Here is a 22,355-nt window from a genome sequence, read left to right as displayed (position 1 = left end):
CCTTAGAATCACAAATAAACGCAATAATCAAGAAATGCTTCTTGCTCCTTCACACAAAAAGAAGAATATTACCTTTCCTCTCCTTCACCCACAAAACACTCACAATCGTCACCCTCATGTCAAGAATCGACTACGTAAACAGCCTCCACCTCGGATGCCAGAATACCTCCTGAAGAAACTGCAACGCATTCAAAAAGGTATCAGGTAATATAATCGCGGTAAAAAAATATCGTGGCAAAAATGACGCCGTTTGACATGGTAAAAGTGCCCCATTACACCATTTAAGGGGAGCAGGGATGTCCCCCGCTCCCCTTAAATGGTATAATGGGCCCAGGGGTTGCAGGGGTGTCCACCGCATGTTTTACATGGAATGAGGCGCAAAAACTGCATTTTTGCCACGATATTTTGTTACCACAGCAATTTTTGCCGCAATTATATAACATGGAACCATCCAAAATGCAGCAGCTAGACTCCTCCTCAAACTATCCAGACGAGACCACATCACTCCAGCACTAAAAATACTACATTGGCTCCAGTCAAACATCACATCACCTTCAAAACAATGTGCATAACACACAGGGCAATCAGCGGACAGGGAGCTGAATTTCAACAAAAGAAAATCTACAAGCCAAGGAGACTCCTCAAACCAAGCAATGAAATCTGCCTGGAACCAAAACTGTACGTCAAGAAAAAACTAGGGGGCTCATCCTTCTATCACCTGGCTGCAGAAACCTGGAACATCATACCGACAGAAATAAGAAACACGGAAGACCACCTAAAATTCAGAAAACTACTAAAAACCTGGCTCTTCAACACAGTAGAATCAAATTGAAACTAAACAATCAAACAGGAAACTCAAAGAACAGGTTGTCAGAATTTAGGATGACAAAGACAACACCTAGAACCGACTAAGGGAAACTCCCACAATAAGATAGATGATTCTAGGTGGAATAATACACCAGCGACAACCTCATTAGGACAGAAATTAGCATCCCTGGCCACCTCAATTTAGCAACCTCGCCCACTCCATGAACGCTACCAAGTGCCATATTTGGAAGGAATTGTGAGTGTTGGGGGTAGGCACATTTGGATGGAGTTGTGGATGTTGGCATGCGCCGGGCACGGATGAAGCTGTGAATTAAGGCAGGTGCTGCACCTGGACCTATTTGCGGGTGTTGACATGTGCCACGCCTGGATGAGGTTCAGAGCGGTAGCCTGCGTGACCAGCTGGATAGGATTGTGAATGCCGAACATCGCCACATCTGGATGGCGTAGTGGATGTTGGCCGATGCCGTGTCTGGAGTGCACTGGGAATGCTATTAAGGCCAGATTTGGATGGAATCGCGAACACTTGCTTGCCTCACATACAGACAGGCCTCAAAGGTTTAGACCCACTTGTGAATACTGTTGGGCTTCATATATGCAACGTATTGTGAATGTCGGCCGATGCCGGATCTAGACCGAAATTTAGATATTATATCATATAATATGTCCACGCGCAACACCCAGAGTGAAAGTGAAAATTTAGCACATTGCTTCCAGACAGTGATGCCAATAGTCCACCCCCTAACAACTTCAACCCTCTGCATACACCAAACTCTAACCAACCACAACCCTTTAGCTCAACAAACCGCAAAAACGTCACTACAGCGCAAAAGAAAAAAACACACATAGATTTGCACAATAACACATGACGGCTACCGACCAAAAAACACTCCAAGCACAGCTAACAGTGTTAACCTGGTTGAGGCCGTCAACGGCACATCACTGTTCTCTTGCACTTTTCCCGCTTATTCCCACTAACTCACCCCCCATCCCTTTTTAGAGCCGCCAGAGCGCCATGGACCACTCCGGTGGTGATAGTGCGCAGTACAAATATCCTTTAACATTAACCTAAAGCATTAATTTTACCTGGGTGGGTGTGGAGAATATTAGCAGTATGACCATAGTCAAGTGACCTCCTGGGTACAAGCCACCAACCACCTCACTATGGGAGCCTCCACATGACAGTTTCTTAAAATGTCCTGATTTTTGTGTGCAGGCACAATAGAGTTGGAGAGCTTGGCCTACACTCAAACTGCAGAGTGCTCTCTGCTTCAGGTTCTGGATTTCAAAACAACAAAAGCGGACAAATCTTTCAATAGATATGAAACACCATACCTACCTTTACAAGAAACGAAGGGTGGGAATTGTGAGAAACCTAGGGGTATTCTCCCATTTAGACTCCGAGAATCCTCTAAAAACACCTCAAGCCCAGCGAACGGTTTTGACCGGGTTGAGGCTGTCAACGGCAGGGCGCGGCCATTGTATTTGGATCCAACCCTGGATGTGGACCAGTGCGGGAAGATCACCCGGGTAGGGCAGTCTGGGGTCATTCTCATGGGAATACCCTAGGTGAGACACAGTATCCCCCCTAGGTGAGACACAGTATCCCCCTCTCAACTGTTATCGACAATCCTACAGCCCCCTCTATCTTTTTGGGGTATTTTCAAACACACATCTCATCCCCGTATTTTCGCATAATACTGAGAAGAGGCAACCTGGAGGGTGAGGATTACCAGTGAAAAACTCACTAAGAAACAGAAGACAGACTACACCACTGACAGCAGGCTGTTCCTTTAATGATGTTAGGCAAGGTCAGGCAGACCCAACCCTAATCAAACATCTGCTGCCCATTAACCTCACACAGGTGTATAAAGGGAGGCTGCTGAGAGAGAAAAGTGAGATGCAGTTGGGAGAGGCTGCAAGGCTGAGACCGGCAGAGGATCCCTCTTAAAATCCCAAACACCAAAAGCAAGCTGGGAAGATTGTCTGGAGCTGAGAAACCAAGAGACAGAGCTGTCGGGTGAATCCAGAAGACGACAGCGGGCGGCGACGCAGGCCCAGTGAGAAGGAAGGGCTGCAGCGTGTCACAGGAGCGTGTCTCCCACATGTTGCCAGGACCTTTGCTGTTGAGGTTCGGACAATTGCTTGTTCCCTTGGGGCCAGTGCCGACCCCAACGATGTAGAGGGACAGGTGGCGAGACCCTGACCTCATCACCACACCAAAGGATGGAGCCGCTGACCTCGCAACGCTGCCCGGTGAGTCTGATCAAAAGAGTGAGAGAGACTTGGGCGAGCAGGTGAGAAGCGAAGTGCGTGAGGGAAGGCACCAAGTAAAGCGGGCAAGTGGCCGAACCCAAAAAGGAAGGTGGAAATTGATGACAAAATAAATTGGAATTAGTCCGAGCATGGCAGAAAGAGACTAATTGAACATTGTGTTAAGAGGATCTGAGCCCGGCTGAGGGGGATCCGGGGTGAACCGTGAATCACCCAGGAAAGTGTTACCTGAAGGATAGTAAGAGCCAAAGTAACAGAGTGACCCCGTGTGAGTGAACACGATATCGGAAGTCTATGAAAATGAAAGCGAAGTACCTGAAGTGAAGGAAAGTGATGTGATCTGAGCACTGAAAAGCAAACGAAACTAAAAGCCAAAACAGGGAAATCACTAAGTAGAGGAAAAGTTACTACTGGGACCACTACACACAACTATGACTACAGGTGTAAGCAAACCAGCCTTTGGTATAACTCTGTACTGCACAGTTTTGGTAGCAGGGCTGAGCAGCCAGGCTTATCTCAAGAGGGGAAATGTGAGCAGCAATGATGTTACACAGAGGTCTACAATCACAGGTGTTCAAATAAACACTCACACTCAAGGTTTCTTTGATAAATACTTGGGCTAAAGTCTTGGATAGGATAAAGCGGTTTTGATAAGTAAACGGTAAAGTCTCTGCACAAGTTCTCAGAAGTAGTTTGTGAAAAGAAGAATCATTTGTTGGGACACAAGCTGATTAGGCACTTTCACCACGAGAGGCAAGTGCTCTCAGTCTCGTTTCACAGTACCTTACAATGAAGGATGCAGCTGATGACTTCTGTTCCCGGCACTTCCTGCCAATCTCACTGCATGGCCTTTGACAGTGGTGGTATATGTGGTGTGCGCGTTTTTGCATTTGAGGAATTTAATCTCTTGGTTTAGTTCCATTTCTCCTGTGACCGAGTTGGTTGGATTCAGACAAGACTTTCTCAGCGCTGTTAATGAATTACATGTTGGGTGTAGGCTAGTATTCTGGAGGTGTGTCAAGTGTGTTGAGAGTAAGACACTACTTACTCAATAGTTCTGGAGCTGTATATCAGTTCTAGTTTTAAACACTTTGTTTATTCCTCCAACTAGGTTGAGGCTTGAAATTACCATTACTGAAACATCAGCCTCGGGAGGGGGGTGTGAGAAAGAGAGAAAGAGAGAAAGAGAGAAAGAGAGAAAGAGAGAAAGAGAGAAAGAGAGAAAGAGAGAAAGAGAGAAAGAGAAAAAGAGAAAAAGAGAAAAAGAGAAAAAGAGAAAAAGAGAAAAAGAGAAAAAGAGAAAAAGAGAAAAAGAGAAAAAGAGAGAAAGAGAGAGAGACAGAGAAAGAAAGAGAAAGAGAGAGAAAGAGAGAGAAAGAGAAAGAGAGAAAGAGAGAGAGAATATGCTGGAGGGCATCTTTCCATGGAACGGTGCAGGTGCCAGAGCACCGTAATACAGCACAAAGTATAAACGTAGAAGCCAGAGTGTGCTGCATGTACAATGTCAGGCATCAAACTTATTTATTTGAGGCTCCTGCTACCACTCCACTCAAGAGTCGGAGTTATTTTAGAGGTAGGACAGCCAACAGGGATTACATAGGAGGGGGCAAGGCAGAAAGATTAAGAATATGGCCCTCATCATGGGGAGTAACACTGTCTTACATGCAACCACTTTTGGAATGATTCCCAAGCATAAGTTGATCAGAGGGTAAGGGATATATCAAGATAATGTTCAAGGATTAAGCCACACTGCTCTATTACAGCCTGGCCAAATTGAGCATCAGATCTACAATCTGTTTTGAAAATCAAGGGAAGTCAATCATGTGGCAGCCTTATATTTATCTACTGCACTGTGAAGCAACTGATGCTGGTCAGGCTCAAGGAAGAGACGCTGGTCTGAGGGGTGAAATCATTTGGCTTTGGTAAAGCCCTTGCAGGACAAGGCTGCGTTGTTGAGCAACAAAGTGGTCTGAATGGGACGCAGAATGAAAGTGCGAGCATGCAGCGCAGCTATCAACCAGCAGCAACCGCAAGGTAGGAACGGCGTGGGCGGGGGGCGCAGCCATTCCTGCGCCCTACTAAACTGCCCTACCTCGCGCTTACTTTCCTTTCCAATGCGTTTTCTTACCCCGGACAGTGTCCCACGCATCCACTAGGCTGCCCCTTTCTCTGGGGTAGCCATACTCCTTTTCTTCATTACTACTACTGTTTTTCTTGCACTTCTCTCACATCTCCTGCTTTTCCCCTCTAGGTGAATGCCTGTGGACCCCTGCAACTACTTTCCCCTACAGATTGTATTGGGCCACAACTCTGTTCTCGTGATATGCCTTTTCCAATAGGCCTTTCTCCTCTTCTCTAGGTTCCCCCACTCTGGCTTCCAGCTCTCGCTCCAGGGTGCTCAGAGACGGCTCCCACTGTTGGTACTCATTGGCTGCGGCTGTTCTTTGTACCTGTATTCTCTCCATCTATCCCCCCCATATCGTACCCCTCTCTTGCACCTCAGTTGCTCAGCCTTGCAAAGTGCCTCCGTCTCCTCCCTCCCACACCCACTGTGGTGCTTTCTATTTCCGCCATTGTCTCCAATTGTTTCTCCATCTCCTATCCTTCTCGCTCCAAGTTTTGTAGGAAGAAGCTTAAGGAGGACACACTGGTCTCCAACCCAGGCCTTCCCATTGCTGACACCTAGGCCAGTGCTTCAGCCAGAAAGACTCACTGACATCCTCTGTCGCTCCTTCACCAGAACTATGGACTCCTCAATATGGTCGCTCTGCCCTCTCCTTACTCCTCCTCACTGATTAATGGTGGCACATGTTGGTAGGTCCTCTTAGCCTTCTTCCATTCCTCCATCATTAATGTCTATCTCAATAGTATCACTCCTGGTACAAGGGCCTCAGCTCAACTTTCTACTTTTTGATAGGCGCCTCATCAACTTTCTTCCTTCCACCACCCTGGCTCCCTTGCCATATTTCCTCCATGGCTCCCCCGACAACCCTCCCTCTGCTATTCTGGTTCCCTTGCCACCCCCTCCCTCGGCTACTCTGGCTCCCTTGCCAGCTTTGGCTCTCCTGGATCTGTTGCCTCCCTCGTCCTCTACCTCTCTGGCTCCCTTGCCAGATGCCCCTCTCCTGGCTACCTCAACTCACTTGGAGGCCACCTCGCTGGCCCCTTTGGCATCCAAGTGTTCCTTGGCTCCTCTGCCACCGCCTCTCTCTACCTCCCAGGCACCTCTGCCAATTCCGGTGGGGACCACGGTCCCCTATAACCCTCCCCGGAAGGCTTTCAAAAGTGGCTACCTGCGCCACATTGCTACCCTAAACGGTTGCTCTGCTGTCAAAACACTCCTCTGACATCTGCCACCTCCTTGAACTGCTGGATCTAGATGTTCTTGCTCTTACCGAGACATGGTTTAAGGCCAGCTCCAGAGGCGTTGCTAGGTCTGGAAAAGATCAGGGTCAAAGCTAGTGTCGGGACTGCCGGGGCTAGGGGCTAGGTAGCATTTTGGTTGTTGCACCCGAGCTCTATCCGGGGCTACAGCCAAAAGACCCAGAGCTATAGCACCCTCAGCACCCCATACCCATAGCAACGCCTCTGGCCAGCTCTGTCATGAGTTGACACTTCTCCCTGTGGGCTACACGATCCTCTTGGAGCCCAGGCCCAACAGGCCCGGAGGCGGAGTGGCCTTTCCTGAGCGGGTTCCTGTCTCCATCATCCCCACTCAAGCCTACTCCTACTTTGAATGCCTAGTCTGCAGGCTCTGTTTCTCCAGGCTCCTCTCTGACCCTGGTCACCTTCTACAGGCCACCTGGTCAGGCCACCCTCTTCCTCTCGGAACAGGATGGCCTCATTTCGTCTCTCCTTTGCTCTACCTCCCAGCTTCTGTTCCTTGGGGATCTCAACATCCACCTGGACTCTGCCTCCTCAGGACTTTTCTGGATCCTGTGCGACTCTTACCCTTTCCATTCTACCCTCTTGTCAGACCCACTCTGTCGGACACACCTTGGATGCTCTCACCTCCTCCGATATCCCTCTCTCTAACCCTCTCACTACTTCTCTTCTCCTGGACTGACTACTTTCTTCTCTCTTCTCACTCGAAGCTCCTGTTCCCCTGGCAATGGCACACGCAGCACTGAACACCGTCCTTCACTGTCATCCATCCCATGAAGAGAGGGTCAGTGGCAGCCTTTGCCTCCACCTACTCCTACTCCTGCGGCCGACACCCACCCAGAGTGAGCCCTTTCCAATGTTCGCCTTTCCATCTCTAACACTCTTGACATCCTTGCTCCAGTCATGAGGATCCAGCTGAAGCCTGCCAAAAAGTGCAATTCTTGGTACGACTCCAACTTGGATGCCCTGAAATGCAAGTGCAGAGCAGCTGAACGGAAATGGGGAGCTTCACCCACACCCACCCAGGCACTCCGTTCAGACCTGGCCTCTCATTTCACCACACAAACTCAGGACATCCTGTCCTCACTCATCTGCTCCCCTACATCCTTGCCTTCCTCTACCTCTCAGGCCATCCTTGACCTCCTCCCACACCGGATAAGGTTTCCACACAAGTCCCGTCTATGAAAGTCTCATCCAAACAGACGTCCCCCTGCCCCTCCAGAACAATTAAGGACAACATTGACTCTCTCGCACAAGCCTTGGCCAAACTCTTCAACCACTCCTTTGCCACTGGAATACTCCCCTCTCAAGCACTCCCTTGTGCATCCTCTGCTCAAAAAGCCTTCTGTCAGCCCCTCCATACCGGAAAACTATCGGCCAATTTCCATAACTCCTTTCCTGGGCAAACCTCTGCAGAAATCGGCCATCTCCCAGGTAACCCTCCACACTGAATCTGTTGGTTGTCTCCATGACTTGAACACCCGTAAAGTTTTGCTCTCTAACCTTGACTCAACACGGTCAGCCACAACATCCTGATCACCCGACTCCAAGATACCCTGGCCATCATGGATCAGGCTCTGGCGTGGCTATTCTCTTTCCTCTTGGACCGACCTTCCCAGGTTGAACTTGGGCCCTTCCTCCCCTCATCACACACTCAACACGTGGTGTTCCCCAAGGATCTAGCCTCTCGCCCTGGTTCTTCAATGTCTATCTGGTCCCCTTGGCCCTCCTGATCTCTACCTTTTCCTCTAACTTTCAGTATTATGTGGATGACAAGCTCTTTCAGGCTACCATCGGCCTCCTCCTCGCTCATCCCAGACTGTCTTTCTGCTATTCAAGGATGGTGCACCTCTAATGACCTCTGCCGTAACGCCAGCAAGACGGAGATCCTTCTCATGGGGAGCCCTGCACCCGCTTTTCCCCTCTCACTCCGGCCAGCCTCCCTTGGCCCTCTGGCCTCACCCTCTTGTGAGGCAAAAAGCATCATGATCATCTTAGACTCCCTCCTTCTATCCATATATCACAGAGATCTCCAAAAAGTCCCATTTCAAACTGCACCTCCTCAGAGGTATTCTACCTTTTCTCACCTTCCCCCAGAAGCTCACTGCCTCCAGAGCGTTGGTTCTCTCTAGGCATCACTGTTGCATCAGCCTCTTTCTCAATCTAACTAACACTACCCTCTGTAACTCATCCAAAACAGGACTGCAAAACGTATCCTTGGCCTCAAACCCAGTGACTGTATCTCCCCGGCAAGGATCAAGTTCAAGACCCTCTGCATCGTCCACAAGGCTTTCTGGGGCCGTATCTCGAATGCTCTCTTCCCAAGTACCTTCCTTACAGAGCCCTTGGCTCGTCTACTTCCAATTCTCTACGGGTGAGTCGCTTCTCCAAGCAGACACTGGGTGGTAGATCTCTTTCCTTTGCAGGTGCCTCCCCCTGGAATGGCCTCTCTGCCACTCTCAGCCTTGAGCCGACCTCCTTCAGTTTCAGAAGCTCAAGCAAGACCTTACTTGTCTCCTCTTCCTTCTCTCTGCTCTCCCCTGCTAACCTCCCCTACTTTTCTCTCTGCTATCCTTCCCTTCCTTGTGCTCAGTTACGTCGACTGGCTGCCTGGTGCTCCTATGAGTCATAGTACACCTGACCACCCCCCCCACTCCCGCCAGTCCAGTCACTGGCACTTGCCTTCAGGCCCTCCTGCACTGCCACCTGGCCTTCCTTGCACTTCCAGAGCTTGTTCCCCTTTGAGGCCCTGCCTTCATGGCACTTAACCCAGGGCACTGTTGCACTTCTCATCCTTCCTCTCCCCGCAGTGGTCTGCGCACCTGCACAATCTGAATGATACTAGGCCTAGTAATCGTTTGTCTTGTTCTCCCCAGTTTTTCCCCTCCCTGCCTGGCAGTGCCTTGAAACCTATCAATCTATCGATAGCTTTAGGCACAAAAATTCCTTCAAAGCTGCTTTGCCACCGACCGCATGATCAGTCCTTCAGGGAAAATAATTCCCAATAGACTAACTTTCGGGAACACAATTAAGTAGCCAAGAAACTATGGAGGTTTTGGATGAATTTTCCTGGGGAATTGGTTCTAAAACCTCCAGTCCTAAAAGGCTATGTTCTTTCTAAACAGAAGTGAAGAGTTCTTCTAGCAACCAGACTATCCCTGTTGCATTGGAAGGATTGTATAAAATAAAGTATTTAAAAAAAGGCAGATCAACAAAGTTAGGAAGAAAGAAAAGAGTGCAATGGTAAAAACATCTGGTTCGAGCTAATCAGCCGAAAAAGTGTGCAACTCCTCCACCTCGCGAATGTAAAGGAAGCTAGAAATAAAACCTACGGTTCAAAAGACTTCTACATGTTGACAACCAGATGGAGTTTTCCAGACTGGGACGGGTGTTCTTAGTGGAGGATGAAGTTTAGGAACGCCTTCAACAGGGGTGTTCACCACTTCCTTTCACAGAGGCGGGATGACTGAGTTGTTGGAGGCAACAATGACTGCCAAGGAAACCTTACAGGAATCAACTTGAATACCTGATGAAACTAAGAATGAAACCAAAGAGGAGCCAGTACCCAAGCAACACGTGACAGGGTGATCGTGAGCACAGGCACAGGCCCAAGCTCATGGGTGGTGGCGTCTGACTAGACCAGAGCTGGTGAGTGGAGGCAAAGGATTGGGCCATGCTCGGAAGAGTGGAGACTGAAAAGACAGATGTTCAGTGCAAGTGACACCACCCTTACAACCCCGAATACATCGATTAAAGGAATACTGGGCTTGATCACGCAGACAGCCTCATCATCAGCGTCCGGGTCCATATATTAGTGAAGACAAGACCCATTCAAATCTTAACTTTAAAGTCAGATGACCGGTTAAAATGAAGAAAAGATCTCACCAGTTCCTCTGAGACACTGGACTGCAGTGGTGAAGCCTTTGGTTCTGGGCAGTAGGTGATGCTTTAATCTTGGTAACCCCTTGGACTCTGCCACCTCCATGCTGATGTGATGTTTTGTTTCTGTGAAGCGAGTTCCTTCACAGTACAAGAGAAACTACAACAAAAATGGCAGTGTAAGGAAGTACAGTTGCAAACTTGGAGTCCGCTAAAGCATGCATTAATACACAGCCAATGATAGACACCCAGTGGACAGTGTCCCTGAAACAGAGATGCAGCATGAGCAATGGGCGACAGCTGCCCAGAACAACCTCACAGAAACCCAAAGAAGCACATGCATGCAACTCACATGTACCACCGACATACACACAACATGGATAGGCTCATTTCCACGCGCTGCACCTCCCTTATCCTAGTCAAACAGTGTATTACCAAGCTTACCTTAGCTTGCAAAGCAATATATGTGGTTGCACAGGTAAGGTGGACTCTAAGTGGGGTAGTGGTATGTACAAGGGTACAGAGTAAGATTATTACTCTGAATGAAGTAAAGTTCCCACGAGTAGTTGTAAAGTATATTTTCATATCACATAACATAAGTAAAGGCTTTGATACAGGCTAAAAACAAGTAATACAAGTTCGGAAGGTCTTTAGGTGTATTTTTGGTCAAATACTAAGTTTCTATCGTCACTCACGAAGCCCAAAGGTCAACTGGGCCCTTCAGTAACAATTTTGGAAGTTCCGACTCCAGGGTATTGTTAAGGTGGTTTTTTGTATGGGAAGTAGCGCCACTAACAGTAAGGTAGGGCAGTGCACCAATCCAAAAAGGGAGGCCAAACCGCTCTTCAGGTACAGTGGAGGGGACATACGGTGACAGACCACACACTTACTAAAAGAAAGCACACAACATGGTATACTGTCATGTTATGTACCCACCGGGGAGGGGTTGTAACGGCCCAGGGCCCGAGTTAACAGCCAGAGGGAAGCAAGGGCCGTTAATGTGGGCCACGGGCTGTTACCTCACTCTCCAATCCAGGGCAACCCTGCTCCAAGACTGCGCATTACTGAGCTTTGCCTTCCCCGCAGTGGAGTCACTGCTTTGTCCTCCAGGTCCACACCTTTTTACTGGTCTCTCCGTTTCTTCACCATCAAGGTTTCTCTTCCGCTCGTTTGTCCCCCGATTTGCCTTCTAGCGCTACACTCTCCATTACGACTTCTTGTGACTACAGCACGCAGGGGTTTGCCATGTGCACCGCCAGCCCGTTTGCCCTATATGCATCAGCGCGGTTTACTGCTGCCTCTTATTTTTCCTTTCAGTCCCCCACTCTTTATGAAGCCGACTCATCCTCTTGTTTATCAACCCTATTTGACATTTGTATTATGACTAGGCCTGTTTTATGCCCATCTGCATGCCTGAAGCAGCCCCCCGCGTATAATGTGAGGGTTTCACAGTCTGCATTCACACACCTATTTTACATCTTATTTTGTCCTTTGGGTTCTGTATACCTCATGTAAATGAAGCCACCCGTACAATGAGGCTGTCAGATTATGCTGTTCAAGAACCACCTGCACGTTGTAACATGTTTGCATACTCTTGTACTTTGAAGAATGTCCTTCCGCACTCACAACTAGCGCCCAGATGCCAGAGGTTTTGGTGCACCGATATAAATGTAAAAAATAAATAAATTACAGCTTCCACCAGACTGCTCTCCAAAATCGGATGCCATATGTGCTGCTTAGGCACAAATGGCAGAGAATGGCGGTTAGAAAGCAGGAGCCTTATGGGCAACCATTGGACTATATATTCAAAGAGTAAAAAATGTTGCAGTGGCAGGGGGGCTTTCGTAGAAGTCCCTCCAACAACCAAAAATAGGTCAGACTGGATACGTGCATGGGACTTTAAGCAGCTACATGCAAAATAAAGACTTACTGGGTAAATAATGCTTGCCTTCTGAGGCTTGTGGATATCCATAGACTACAATGTTTTGCAAGTTCCAGCTAGCAGTACCCAAAGGAGGGTTTGGGTGATGTGACAGGATCAGCTAGCAGACCCTGTCAAGAGGGGGTGAGGACCTCCCCTCATCCAGGGGTGGGAGGTAGACCACAGGGATTCCCAAAGCCAGTCCTGCTCCAGAGGTGGGATGAGGGAGGGCCCCAGCACCTACCCGTTCTGTTTGTGCCTGCATGCATGATAATCATCTCGTCTTGCCCAATACCTAGAATGCACGATGCTCGCCAGTCTGTTTCCTCTAGGAAACTACAGTTTTCAGAAGACCAGTTGGGAAAAAAATTAGCAACTGGCCCAACCAGGAGAGAAACAGCATGAGACCCTCAGGCGGGGGAAACCTCATCTACCAAACCAAAAATGTCAGCAGCCCCCAAAACCAGAGCACCACTGGCAGCTACCCCAAACCACAGACTGTTAGGAAAGATTTTCTTTTTGCGAATTTCCCTCTATAGTTTACTATGAACCCAATTATTTTTGCTCTCGTTTTTGGTCGGGTCCTGACATTTTGAGGGGAAGTGATGCCTTCAGTTTTACTTTTCTTTTCCTCATCTATTATGGGGCAACTGCTCAGTCTTTCAGATGTCTCGATTGGGAAACTGTACCTTTTGAATTCTTGTATTTTTACCTTGCACACAGCATCTCACAATGCAGTGCAATGGAGATATATTTGTATCACCCTAGCTTTTTATTGATGGGATTTTTGGCTACTTTTATATCGACTAATGTATCTAAGGATGTCCTCACTACTGTTCCTGATGAGTCCTTCCCCTATGTGGCCAGGGGATGGCAGTTGCTATCTGATCCTGACCTTCAGGGGGGCTATATGAGGGAGCATAACCTGTGGGCGGGCGGTGGGGAGGAGGAGTACACCTCATGGGATTGCCCAGACATAGTTGAAGTAAGCCACATACCCCCGCCTTCCCTTTCAGGGATGGTTCCTCTATCCCCCAGACCGGAATAGCATACCATCATGCTCCTCCCCAACCTCTAAGTAGATCTATTTAGATTTCCCCTAAAATCTCATTAGGGACCATAAACTAACTACTGGGGCAAGGAAGAGACCAGGAGCCGTGAGGATCACTCTCAATGAAGCTCAGTATCCACTTCCTTAATACAATTCAAGAGAACGTTACATAGACACCGACACGAGTAATGATTAGTAGGACCAGGCACCCAACACAACAGTCTAGTTGTTGGAAAAGGAATGACCGAGCCCGGAGGTTTGAATGCGACTCGGCCACAGCTGATGAGACACGAGAGGAAGGAGCAGCAGGTGCCAGTCTGATGGGAGCTCCGAATTGAGGGACAACATGCCATAGCAGTTGGCGGGAACGCTAACCAGACTCCAGAAAAGCAAGAGCTGTGCCAACGGTTCATTGCGAGAAAGGGTACTGAAGCAGGATCCGTGTGCCGGGGAAAGAGGCACGGAAGTAGGACTGCTTTCAACAGGGTGCACACCAACCCGAATCAGTGCATCGCAAAGATGGGAAGAAACGCCAAAGGCAACCGGAAAGCCTGGGGAAAGCAAACTGGTTACCGGCATACAGATGCCGTGGCATCATAGAAAAATACAGAGAGAAGGTAACAGAAGTGAGGGGAAGCTAGAGACTACCGAAGAACCCAAAGTAAACAAATGGGATGCTGAATGGTCTTACAGGCCATGCCGCTTTATAAAAACGCAACGAGAAAGTAAATTTAAATTCATGAAACAAGTGAAAAAATTGGTCAGCCAAGTTATGAATGGGACATTAAAATCCTACCCAAGGACCACCGGGGGGGGGGGGGGGGGTTTGAATTGGGGAGAGGGGGAAGAAAGAATGCACTGCTCCTGAGGTTTTATCCGTCCCCTCCAGAAAGCCCCAGAAGGGAACAGGCCCCCCCCCACGGTGGTGCGTGAGGCTATAGCTCACCCCCGGTCCAGTTCTGGTCTCTTGGGACCGCAGGGGCCAAGGAGGGACGGTGCGCCGTTTGCCCTTGCCCCAGCGGGGAGTGCCTGACAACATCATTCCTTCCCGCCCAGCCGGAGTGAGAGAAGCAGTGTGGTGGCTGTTGCTGGCGTCCCCTGTGCAGTTGCCGAGTTTGTTTCACCCCACCCTCGCCTTTCCTGCCAGCGTAGTGAGGTGAGGAGCCCAGAGTGCAGAACGGCGGTGCTGGGGGCCCTTCCATTCAGTGTCGGAGGCACACCAGCCGGGCCGTCCCATCCCACACACACTTTGGACCATGCTGCTTCCTACTGCGTGCCGGGTCCACAGGAGCCGGCTTTAGACCTCCCGGACCCGTTCCCCAGGAGGGGGCGCCAGCGCCATCCACCGTAGGGGCCTCCGGTTCTAGCCGGCGGCACCTCATTTCCATCCCAGGGAAGGTGAGAGCGCTCTTAACTTTCCCCCGGGGGGGGGTGAGAGGAGCTAAGTTAGACGGACCGCTGGCAGTACAAACGGGCGCAGCTCTGGTGCACAGCCTACTAACCCCCCCCCCCACCATCTCACCGGTCACGCTGGGTGTACCCCGGGGGGCCCACTATCACATGATACCAACTGGGGGCAACGGATATCACAACTGTAAATCTGCCCTTTTAAAACTATTGTTTGAAGGAAACAAGAAATCGAGGTGGACAATAAGGGAGGCAACACATTCTAACCCAGGTTTGACAAATGTGAACTACCCAGGGAGTGTCCAGAGTTCATCTCCTGCCTAACTACCCAAAAAAACAGAGGGCACCAGACCTCCCATAGGGACTACTAGCTCCCCAGCTCAAGAATCGAGTCCTCCTTGACTGTTTTCTTGAAGGAAGATACGTCTGATCTGATTGAAGGGGGAAGCCAGGGCTGAGGAGCTTTTTGAAACTTCCTGATATGCCTTCTGAGGAGCCATGGGGAACGAGCTGTGAGATGCGGGTTGATGGTCAACAGGAGGGTGGGGGGGTTAGAGTTAAAACAACTGTGGTAATAAAGAGCTGCTGCAAGGGAAACGCACCTCTAGGAACCAAAAAGACCTGAACTACGGAAAGTCCAGTAGACTCCACGACATACTCTTGCCGGGGAAATGGTGGGTGCGGAAGGCTAAAATCAAGCGCTAAAACCACAAGTCTACCCATTGGAAAATAAGCGCAGCATACACAATAATACTGGGTCCCAGGGGCCTCCCTTGCAGATCCCCGTACTAGTGCACTCATCTCCAAGAGGGTTGGCAGCTGACAGCCCACCCGGAAAGCGTCTTACCACATTGACGCATGCAGTCAGCACTCCTGAGCCTTTTCGGATAAAGCATACCAAGGAAGCTGTATGTTGCACAGGTCTTTACTTAGCATGTCCATACGGAAACACAAGGTACATATATTGACTCAATGAAGAAATCTCAGTGACTATGTGCATGCAAGTCCTGGCCCGAACACAGAGTCCTCACATTTTGTGCACACAAAGGCGGCTCCCTTTCTGAAAACCACGAAGAGGTGGATTCTGGGTCCGGCAGCTGCAGTCAGAGGAGGTGAGGGCCCCCTTTTACAGGGGCGTGTTCCACCTCCCCAAGGTGACTGAGCGGACTGGGACAGAGGGGCCTGTCCCGGGCCATTACCAGAGGGGGACACCCCATACAAGACCCGTGGGGGACATTTGGAGGAGGTGCATGGAGGCAAGGCAGAAGTTGCAGGGAACTGTTTTAGTTAACGCCCAGAAAAATCGTCTAGTAAAATACAGGAAAAATTGTATACGTCTAAACGAAGCATTGGATTACAAAACGATATCAGATTCAGTGATTTTGAAGAGAATCTGAAACCATACACTATCCATGATTTCCTGTGGACAGTAGATCGTCCTCAGTACATGCCATCGCAGGGCCCAGTAATACGCACACACACACACACACACACATTTGATGAGCTGACATGGTTAAAGAAGTGGGAGATGCAGGGTCGGGTCAATGTAGCAAGAAGGGACATTTTGGATGAGGTGGAGTTGGTGAAGGAAATCAGGTATTTAAAGTGCACTTGTCGGAATTGGTCCAAACAACAGAAAATGAGCCGTCTGCAGAAAGATAGGGAGTCTATGCTTAGGGTACTAACAAGCAATAATTTCCGCAATTTTTGGGCATTAGTAAATTCCCAGGATAAAGATCGGGGGGCTATTCAGCCAAACTGCGTGTCTGTGGCCATTTGGGTTGCTTACCTCACGGATAAATATCTGGAATTACAGAGGGATTTGGCACACTGTATTCCTGGGGTACCCTGGACTATTGACACCATGGAGGAAGATATTGCTGAGTTAATAAATAAATAAATACTCAGCATAGAGAGCTGTGGGACCCAGTGGCTTGAATTATCGAGTCCTAAAAGAAAATCCGATAATGTGGGCACGCATTCTGTATATACTCTTCTGGGGAATAATGGAGAAAAGTACTATGCCGCCATCCTGGAAGTCAGCTATAATTATACCCATTTTTAAAAACAGGGTATGGAAAGACCCCAATAAACTGTAGGCACATAACCCTATTAGGTGTGGAAAGTGAGATCTTTGCCAGCCTTATCTTAAGAGAACTGGGCTACAGTTAATAAGATTCTACAAACAGCAGACAGGGTTCCGTAAGGGTCACGCTACCTCCCTTAATGGAATAGTATTGGCCACACTGGTAAATAGCGAAGAAGGAAGGAAACATCAAGGCTATAGTGTGCTTTTATTGATTTATCAAGTGATTTTGACTTGGTCAATCGAGAACGACTATGGTCTAAGCTTGCTATTAGTGGGACCGCGATTCCTTTGATTAACATCGTGGTCTTTCTCCATGAGAATAATACAGTGAGAGTGAGACTTAATAAGGAAGGTCATCTTTCTGAACTGATGCCTGTTGGTAGAGGGGCAAGACAGGGGTGCATGATTGCTCCCTTTCTCTTTGATTTTTATTTAGCTGACTTTGGACAGGAAGTGGATACTGAAGGGTTGGGGAGTGTCTCCAGGGCCATTAAATGGCTCATGTATGCAGACAACATTGTCCTTATGGACAAAACACCAGTGGGCCTACAACGGCTATTAAATGCTCTCGATGTTTATATGAGGAAAAATGACTTCAAAGGTGAACCCAGGCAAGTCGAAAATAGTGATCTCTAGGGATAAGCGAATAGGTGAAGGCATGTTCCAATGGAAGGTGGGAGGAGACTATCCTGGTGGTAGAGGAAATTATATACCTAGGATACACACTATATGCTATTCTCAGGAGAAACCAGACTTTGTTAGAGTTTAAAGCAAACACTAATCAGCTAACCTGATAACTACAGAAGATCATTGGCCAACTGTGTGGATTCTCCCTGTTGCCGGCAGTGAGATTTTACATGGCAAAGATTATACCAGTTCTTCTGTATGGGATTGAGGCCAAACCTATAGCCTGGTCCCTCGACTGGCAGACTATCGAGGGCAAGATATGGAAGAAGGCCTTAGGTCTGCCAAAGGGGACTCCGATGGTAGGCTTGAGCTTCGAATTGGGCCGCAAGTCATTGAAGTCCCATATGGACTGGAAGTTACAATCCCTATATAGATTGATTACTAACCCATTAAACAACTCGCTATATGAGGACCTACTGGTGCACCTACATATGGGCCACTCATCAGTGTTACATGATCTGAGGAGGTTGCCACTTGAGATCCTCGGTATATGTGGTAGCAACGAAGATACATTAATAGTAAACCCAATGAAGACAAAGAAAGCTCTAGTCACAATGGACTGGATTAGAACAATCGACCAATTGAGGTCTTCTACTGTAGCAGTATCTCTTTCCAAGTGTGACAAGAAACTTGGTTATCTCCCAACATATCTGCTAAAATTTCTTGACAAAAAGGTGAGACCGAATTTCCTCATAGTGCGGCTAAACCCGATTCACACGGGATCAGTTTTAGCTAGTCGTGGGTGCGAGGAGAATACATCAATTCTCTGCCCAGGTTGTAAAGACCCAAAAGCTCAGACAATCGAGCACTCGTTAAGGTATTGTGGGGGAACCAGGCTCACTAGAGAAACGTATTTAGGGCCCTTAACTGCCTCAATAGATTGGCTAACCACTGAGATGTTTTGGGAGAGAATGATAGTAGGTCATGAAACTTCTTTAACAATTAATGTGACAAGAGTATTACAACGGACTGGGTTTATTCTGTTAAAATATTGTTAAAGACCTGCAGTTCGCTTCTCTTTTTTTTATTTTTATTTATTTCTGTTTCTCTATTTTTGTTAAAAATGTAGATATGGAGATTTTAAAAAGAATTAAATGTTTGCGTCTGTTTTTCCTATTAATAATTTGTAATTTTATGTGTTCATTTATATGTGTGAAAAACCAAAATTTGGTTGTATCGCAATACACGACGACAAAAAACAAAATTCTAACATCGGTTGCCTGTCGGGGCACTGAATTTTTATCAAAAGTACCCCTTCTCAAAATAACTGTCTAAACATTGTATTATTATAGCAGCCCCTCATGAAACATTACACTTCCAGGAGGATTGTGATGAGCTTATGTCATTGCATAGACCTAACACAGCCTCAATTGTGCTGGTTGACTTCAACAACTGGTTGTTTAATCCGCTTGATTCTCAAGCTCCCTTGCTGGAGAAATTGCTTGTTACTAATAAATTTGTCATCGCAAATGGAAAGGAACCCACACACAATTTGGGCAACATACTGGACTGGGTGTCTAGCAGAAATCTGGTCCTTAGTCTGGTTGTTGTTCAGCCTTGAGTTTGGACCGACCATACTTTTATTTTTTACTTTCATGTTACCCTGCATTCATCTTCAGAAAAGGAATTCATGTGCAGGGTATCTAGTCGCAACTTTAACAACATTGGTTAAGAACATTTGGAATCGCGTTTGTCCTCACTGATGTCATCCATATCGGTTTGACAGATGCTTCTTGGACATGTTCGACCGTGCTGCCCCAATTACCTCTAAAAACGAGAGAAAGAAAATGATAAAACATGGTATAGTGAGGCTTTACACGTATTAAAAAAGAAAAGGAAAGCGGAAAGAGCCTGGATGAAAGACCAATCTCCAGCAAACAGGGAGGAATGAAAAATTGAGAACATACAAGTCAGAAGTCTTGCCAAAACATCTTTTCTAGATGATCAAATCACCCAAGCAGAAAATAGCTCCAAGAAACGGTTTCAGAACCTGAGGGACCTTGAAAAGCCTCTAGCTATGATACAAAAATGCACTCCCACTAATATAGACTGTAAAAACATCCAAGCTGCCTTTGCAGCTAAAATATTGTTAGCCCAAGTTCAAATCCAGACTAATTTCACCGGGAGGGGGCAAAGGAACCCCATTATCTCACCGGATGCCCCTGATCAATCCCCTTCCTTGGGTTTTAAATTTAGGAGCATAACCAAGGATGATCTGGCCAAAATCATAACCAACATGAGGACAACTACTTGTGCAGGAGAGCTGCCGTACAGAATTATTCTGAACAAGACTTTGTTCCTCCCCTTTCTTACCCGTCTCGTCGACACTAGCTTCTGGGACGGTTGCGTCCATGAGGGTCTCCGTTACGCCTCTACAAAAAAATAAAAAAATAAGCCTTTGATCCTAAAGATTATACTAACTTCAGACCCATAACTAATGCCCTGTTTTTCTTGAGGATCCTGGACAAAGTGGCTACTACACAGCTCCAGGAATACCTGGAAAAATCTGGAGCTTTTCATTCCAGGCAATCAGGTTTCCGTAATAATTATGGGACGGAGAGTGCATTGTTAGACATGAGGTCTAAGACACTTCAGGTCATGGATAGAGGCAAGGTCGGGCTGCTGGTGGTGTTCAGTTTATCAGCAGCCTTTGACCTTGTTGACCATGACAAGCTACCGGATGGATTGAGGTCTTGGTTGGCATGTCAGGCAATGCTCTGACAGGGATCAAGCCCTTTTTGACAGGCCACCAATCAGGGTTAGTTTGGGCTAACACCTGGTCCTCGGAGGAACTCCTGAAATGGGGGTTGCTCAGGGTGTATGAATGTCTCCTTGCCTCTTCAACGTGTACTGCCGCTCATTGTGTAACTTGCTGGCCGGGCTGGGTGTCCAATTTAGGAACTATGCTGATGGAACCCAGCGCGTGTTCACATTGAGCGGCAAGTACACAGGATTTCGATACTGTGAATAAAGTCTATACGGCAATCCAACAATGGATGACTGAAAATGGCATGTGCCTTAATGCCAAGAAAACGGAGAGAATGCTTTTAAGCTCATCTCAGGCATGGTCCAAGTTGGACTCACAATATGCAGTTTTTGTGTGGAAGGCTACTATATCCCTACTGTGGAAAAAGTGAAGACACTGGGTATAATTGAGTCATCTCTGAATACTAATGCGAACCCAGAGTGTATGGCGAATAAGGCACAGTACACATTGCGGCTTTTAAGGTTAGTTAAACCTTATGTTTCCGAGGCAAACTGTGCTACTTTGGTACGTGCCCTTGTGATGCCCCGGCTGGACTATTGTAATGTCCTTATCCTGGGATCTAGCAGTAACAACCTTAGACATTTTCAAGTCCTCCAGAATGATGCAATTCGCAACATGAAGAATGGCCCGAGATATGAACCCATTTCTCTCCACAGAAGTCGTCTTCATTGGCTCCCTGTGGAGGCACGTATTCAGTTTAAGGCCTTGACATTGGTGCATAAATGGGCAAGCCTTAGTTATCTTAAAGAAACTTAGCATCTGTACTCCTACTAGGTTTACCAGATCTTCTCAAGGAATCTGCATTTCAGCGTCTAGGAGTAGGAGAGCTAGAGGGCTGGGCAGGTGCTTTGTTTCGCAGGTTGCCCCTTTGTGGACCAAGCTGCCTTTGTGCTGAAACAGATCTCTGGAAGTTTTGAAAAGGAGTTAGAACTTATTTTTGGTTGAACCCCTTCTGGCGTTAGTCCCCTTTAATTCTGTCATCTGCTCCCTTTTTCTTTCTGAGCTCTGATGCCTGCGGGCTCCGGTGCACCACAAGTCCAAACAACATAACATACAGGCTGCACACCATCAAGCTCCTCCACAGGTGGCAATATGACCCGGTCAGGCTCTCAAAGATGTTTCAGACTGAGACTGGAGTGCTGGCACTTATGTGAGGGGAGGGCCGATTACTGGCACATGTGGTGGGGATGCCCACGAGTCAAGATATTTTGGGAGGATGTGTTGTGGTGGATCAAGGAACTTGACAGGGTTCCGTGAGCCAAAACACCATTCTTAATCCTGTTTGGTATGGAGGAAATTGAAGGAGAACTGAGCAAGTTTTGGGGGTTGGCAGTGCCCCTGTTGCTCGGAGCACAAGCCTGCCTGGTGATGAAATGGAAAAATGCCCAGACTCCAGGTAAAAGGGATTGAGTCAATGTGGCTCTGAATATATGCTACATGGAAAGGATCCCTGCAGCACTTCATGGGAAGGCACCACCCCATGAGAGTATGTGGGGAGAATTCATGGCCAAATATTTAAACAAATTAAGTTCTGTGAGGGTCGGTATGAGGTTGGAGGCTTTGCGGCATGTGCCACTAATAGGATATAACAGGGAGGAATTACCCCACAGGAGATCCCCTATTAGCTAGACTATGGACTAAGAACTTGTGAAAGGCGCAGGAGGCGGCCACGGACAAGTATGTAACTTATTTTATTCCCACCCTGCTGTAGACAACCGAAGGATTCTGTGGTTATACCTTTTTTGATTTAGAGAGGACACCCTTGCTAGGGGGAGGAAGGGGAGGGAGGGAATTGGGAGTGGGGTTTCTGCTCATTGTATTCACATAGTTTGTTGTTTCTATTCTGTGAAAACTTGAAATAAAATAAAATTTAAAAATCCGACCTAAGGGAGAATGGTTTGTGTAGCAATGTCATGGTAGGAGAGTATACCAGGTTAAGTTAATGGTTTGTGTAGCAGAGTGCGGGCAGGGGAGTATACCAGGTGAAGACAAATGTGTGCACAAATTGTGATGGGTCTTAAGGCAGGACAACGCTTTTGAGACTATGAACTAGTGTGAATTGTTAAGAGAA

General features: G+C 47.7%; 1 protein-coding gene across 2 annotated transcripts in view; it reads right to left on the bottom strand.

Moving 5' to 3' along the window:
• The window catches only part of AGPAT3 (1-acylglycerol-3-phosphate O-acyltransferase 3), a 660,566-nt gene that overhangs the window by 161,108 nt on the left and 477,103 nt on the right, over positions 1-22,355 (bottom strand). For both annotated transcript variants that reach the window (XM_069635675.1, XM_069635676.1), the window contains one exon: positions 10,369-10,522. In XM_069635675.1, coding sequence (XP_069491776.1) covers positions 10,369-10,522 — 154 coding nt within the window. The remainder of the gene's footprint in view (positions 1-10,368; positions 10,523-22,355) is intronic.

This window comes from Ambystoma mexicanum, chromosome 7p (genome assembly GCF_040938575.1).
Source record: "Ambystoma mexicanum isolate Mex_15411 chromosome 7p, UKY_AmexF1_1, whole genome shotgun sequence".
Taxonomy (NCBI): domain Eukaryota; kingdom Metazoa; phylum Chordata; class Amphibia; order Caudata; family Ambystomatidae; genus Ambystoma; species Ambystoma mexicanum.
The sequence above is the reverse complement of the archived record's forward strand: the minus strand, read 5'-3'. Positions and strand labels throughout refer to the sequence as shown.